The 2,457-nt window shown below is 45.4% G+C and overlaps 1 protein-coding gene across 1 annotated transcript in view; it reads left to right on the top strand.

Annotated features, from left to right (window-relative positions):
* The window catches only part of LOC108804040 (inactive dipeptidyl peptidase 10-like), a gene marked incomplete at its 5' end in the record, with an annotated part of 7,085 nt that overhangs the window by 3,488 nt on the left and 1,140 nt on the right, over positions 1-2,457 (top strand). Inside the window, 3 exons of the mRNA XM_018575808.1 lie at positions 138-196; positions 335-407; positions 537-610. Of these exons, the coding sequence (XP_018431310.1) occupies positions 138-196; positions 335-407; positions 537-610 (206 nt within the window). The remainder of the gene's footprint in view (positions 1-137; positions 197-334; positions 408-536; positions 611-2,457) is intronic.

Raw genomic sequence — 2,457 nt, 5'->3', positions numbered from 1 at the left:
CTAGAGATAACACACTGGTACAATGTTGTATGGACTACTACTCCCACTATGGCCCTGTCATTCCCGGGATGGGAAGACATGTGACTCGGCACACAACGACGCATGTTGTCACCTTTCATCCTTCTCTCATCCTGCAGCTTCTGCGTTTTCAGAGCGATACCTGGGAATGCCGAGCACAGACGAGAACACTTATCAGGTAAATCAAAACTCCGCCTTCTTCCAACCTTACCTGGTCTATGCTCCTCCCACTTGTCTCCATAACTCCACCCCTCAATGCAAGCCACTATTATCTGGTGGGGCCCCTCTTTGTTCAGCTGCACATTTCTCTCGGCAGGCATCCAGCGTGCTGCACAACATTCAGGGCTTCAAAGAGAAGAACCTTTTACTGATCCACGGCACGGCGGATGGTGAGTCCCCCCAACAAACACATTTCCATGCCGGGGTTCAGCTGCCCCTGGCACACTTAGGGGGAGGGGATTCCTCTAATCTTGTACAAGTCTCACAGAGGTCCAAATACCCATTTCTGTTTTCTGCAGCAAAAGTCCATTTTCAGCATTCAGCCGAATTAATCAAACAATTGATCAAAGCCGGAGTGAATCACACGACACAGGTGAGCTCATTGTCGCCTCCATCCTCTTCCTCCCCCCCCCCCCCTCCCTCATGTCATCACTTGTAATGCTGCCAGCATACTTATCGAAACCTGGAATACCCATGCTTGTTACGACACCTAACTACCAAACCCCCCTTCGCGCATTCCTTCAACCCCATCATCAGCAAGCTCACCCAGACATAACCTGGGTACTCGCATGACTAGGAATTCACTGATAATACATCCCCCAAAATACAGGGAAACACACATCCAAGCGCTTATATTGTCTATTCTGTATTTTGCAATGGTAGATGCTGTCAATGTCAACTACATTGATGTAAAGTGAATGTTACATGCTTTGATTTGTTATGATATTGTCATTCTATTGCTTCTTACCTTAAATCAATACAAATATTTAGAAAAAAAAAAAAACAAGCACCTAGGCATGCAGACGGTTTCTACAAACATTTGTGAAAGAATGGGTCCCTCTCAGGAGCTCAGTGAATACAAGTGTGGTACCGAGAGAGGTTGCCACCTGTGCAATAAGCCCATCCGGGAAATTTCCTGGCTACTAAATATTGCACAGTCAACTGGTAGTGGCATTATAACAAAGTGGAAGCAACTGGGAACAACAGCAACCAGTCATGAAGTGGTAGGCCATGTAAAATGACAGGACGGGGTCAGCGCATGCTGAAGCGCACAAGTCGCCAACTGTCTGCAGAGTCAATAGCTACAGACCTCCAAACTTCGTGTGGCCTTCAGATTGGCACAACAATAGGTGCATAGAAAGCTTCATGGAATGGGTTTCCATGGCCGAGCAGCTGCATCCATGCCTTACATCACAAAGTGCAATGCAAAGCGTCGGATGCAGTGGTGTAAAGCACACCACCACTGGACTCTAGAGAAGTGGAGACGTGTTCTCTCCAGTCACGAATCACGCTTCTCTGTCTGGCAATCCGATGGACGTGTCTGGGTTTTGCGGTTGGCAGGAGAAAAGTACTTGCCTGACTGCATTGTGCCAAGTGAGCCCTGCTCACACAGGGCTTGGGAACAAAGTGCCTGGTAGCTAAGTGGCGTTAAAAAATTGGATTTGAACTGTTTGGGCTATATTGAGTGCTTGATTTTTGGAATACTTGTTGTCTCTGCTTCCTTCCTTCCTTTTTAGACCCTTTCTTAGTATTTAAAACTCTTTTTCCTTTTCTGTCAGTTTTTAAACTGTTCACTTTTTTTTTCCCCTCAGGTTTGCAGTGCTCTGGTTAGGGGGAGGGGTTAATTGAGCTCAGGTGTCTCTCATTGAGCAGGTGTATTATAAACTAGTGCACCACTCATTTTGAGCTTGCTCACACAGGGCTTGGGAACAAAGTGCCTGGCAGCTAAGTGGCGTTAAAAAATTGAAGTTTAAACAATTGAAGTTTAACCAGGGTGGTGGTAACTTATTTCAGGGCGGTGGTATAAATTAAATTTAGTTTAAAAAACAAGTTATTGAACGTGCCACTTGTGAACCACTAAACCTTAGATAAATAAATTACAAATAAGTAGTCTCGATTTACATAAAAATAATATAAAAAGTAAATAAATAAGAAGGGTGAAATAAAATAATGTCTTCCATGAGTGGGTATGCAACCAGGTGCATGTCGTGCACAATGTATGCGTTCCTTGAACATGCGTTCGATGGGAAATACATTTGCGCGAGATGTGAGCAAGTTGCTTGTTTGGAAACCCAGATTCTGGATCTAAGCAAGAAACTGGCAACACTTAGGAGCATAACAGTCATGGAAAAGAGTCTGGACATAACGCACCAGGCTGTGGTGGAGGGGGGGTTGGAGGAGCAGGATCCCGAGGTGGGGAGCTGGGTTACTGTTAGAAGG

This window comes from Nanorana parkeri, unplaced genomic scaffold (genome assembly GCF_000935625.1).
Source record: "Nanorana parkeri isolate BGI_ZX_2015 unplaced genomic scaffold, ASM93562v1 scaffold4878, whole genome shotgun sequence".
NCBI lineage: Eukaryota > Metazoa > Chordata > Amphibia > Anura > Dicroglossidae > Nanorana > Nanorana parkeri.
Note: the sequence above shows the minus strand (reverse complement) of the source record. Positions and strands in the feature narration are given on the sequence as shown.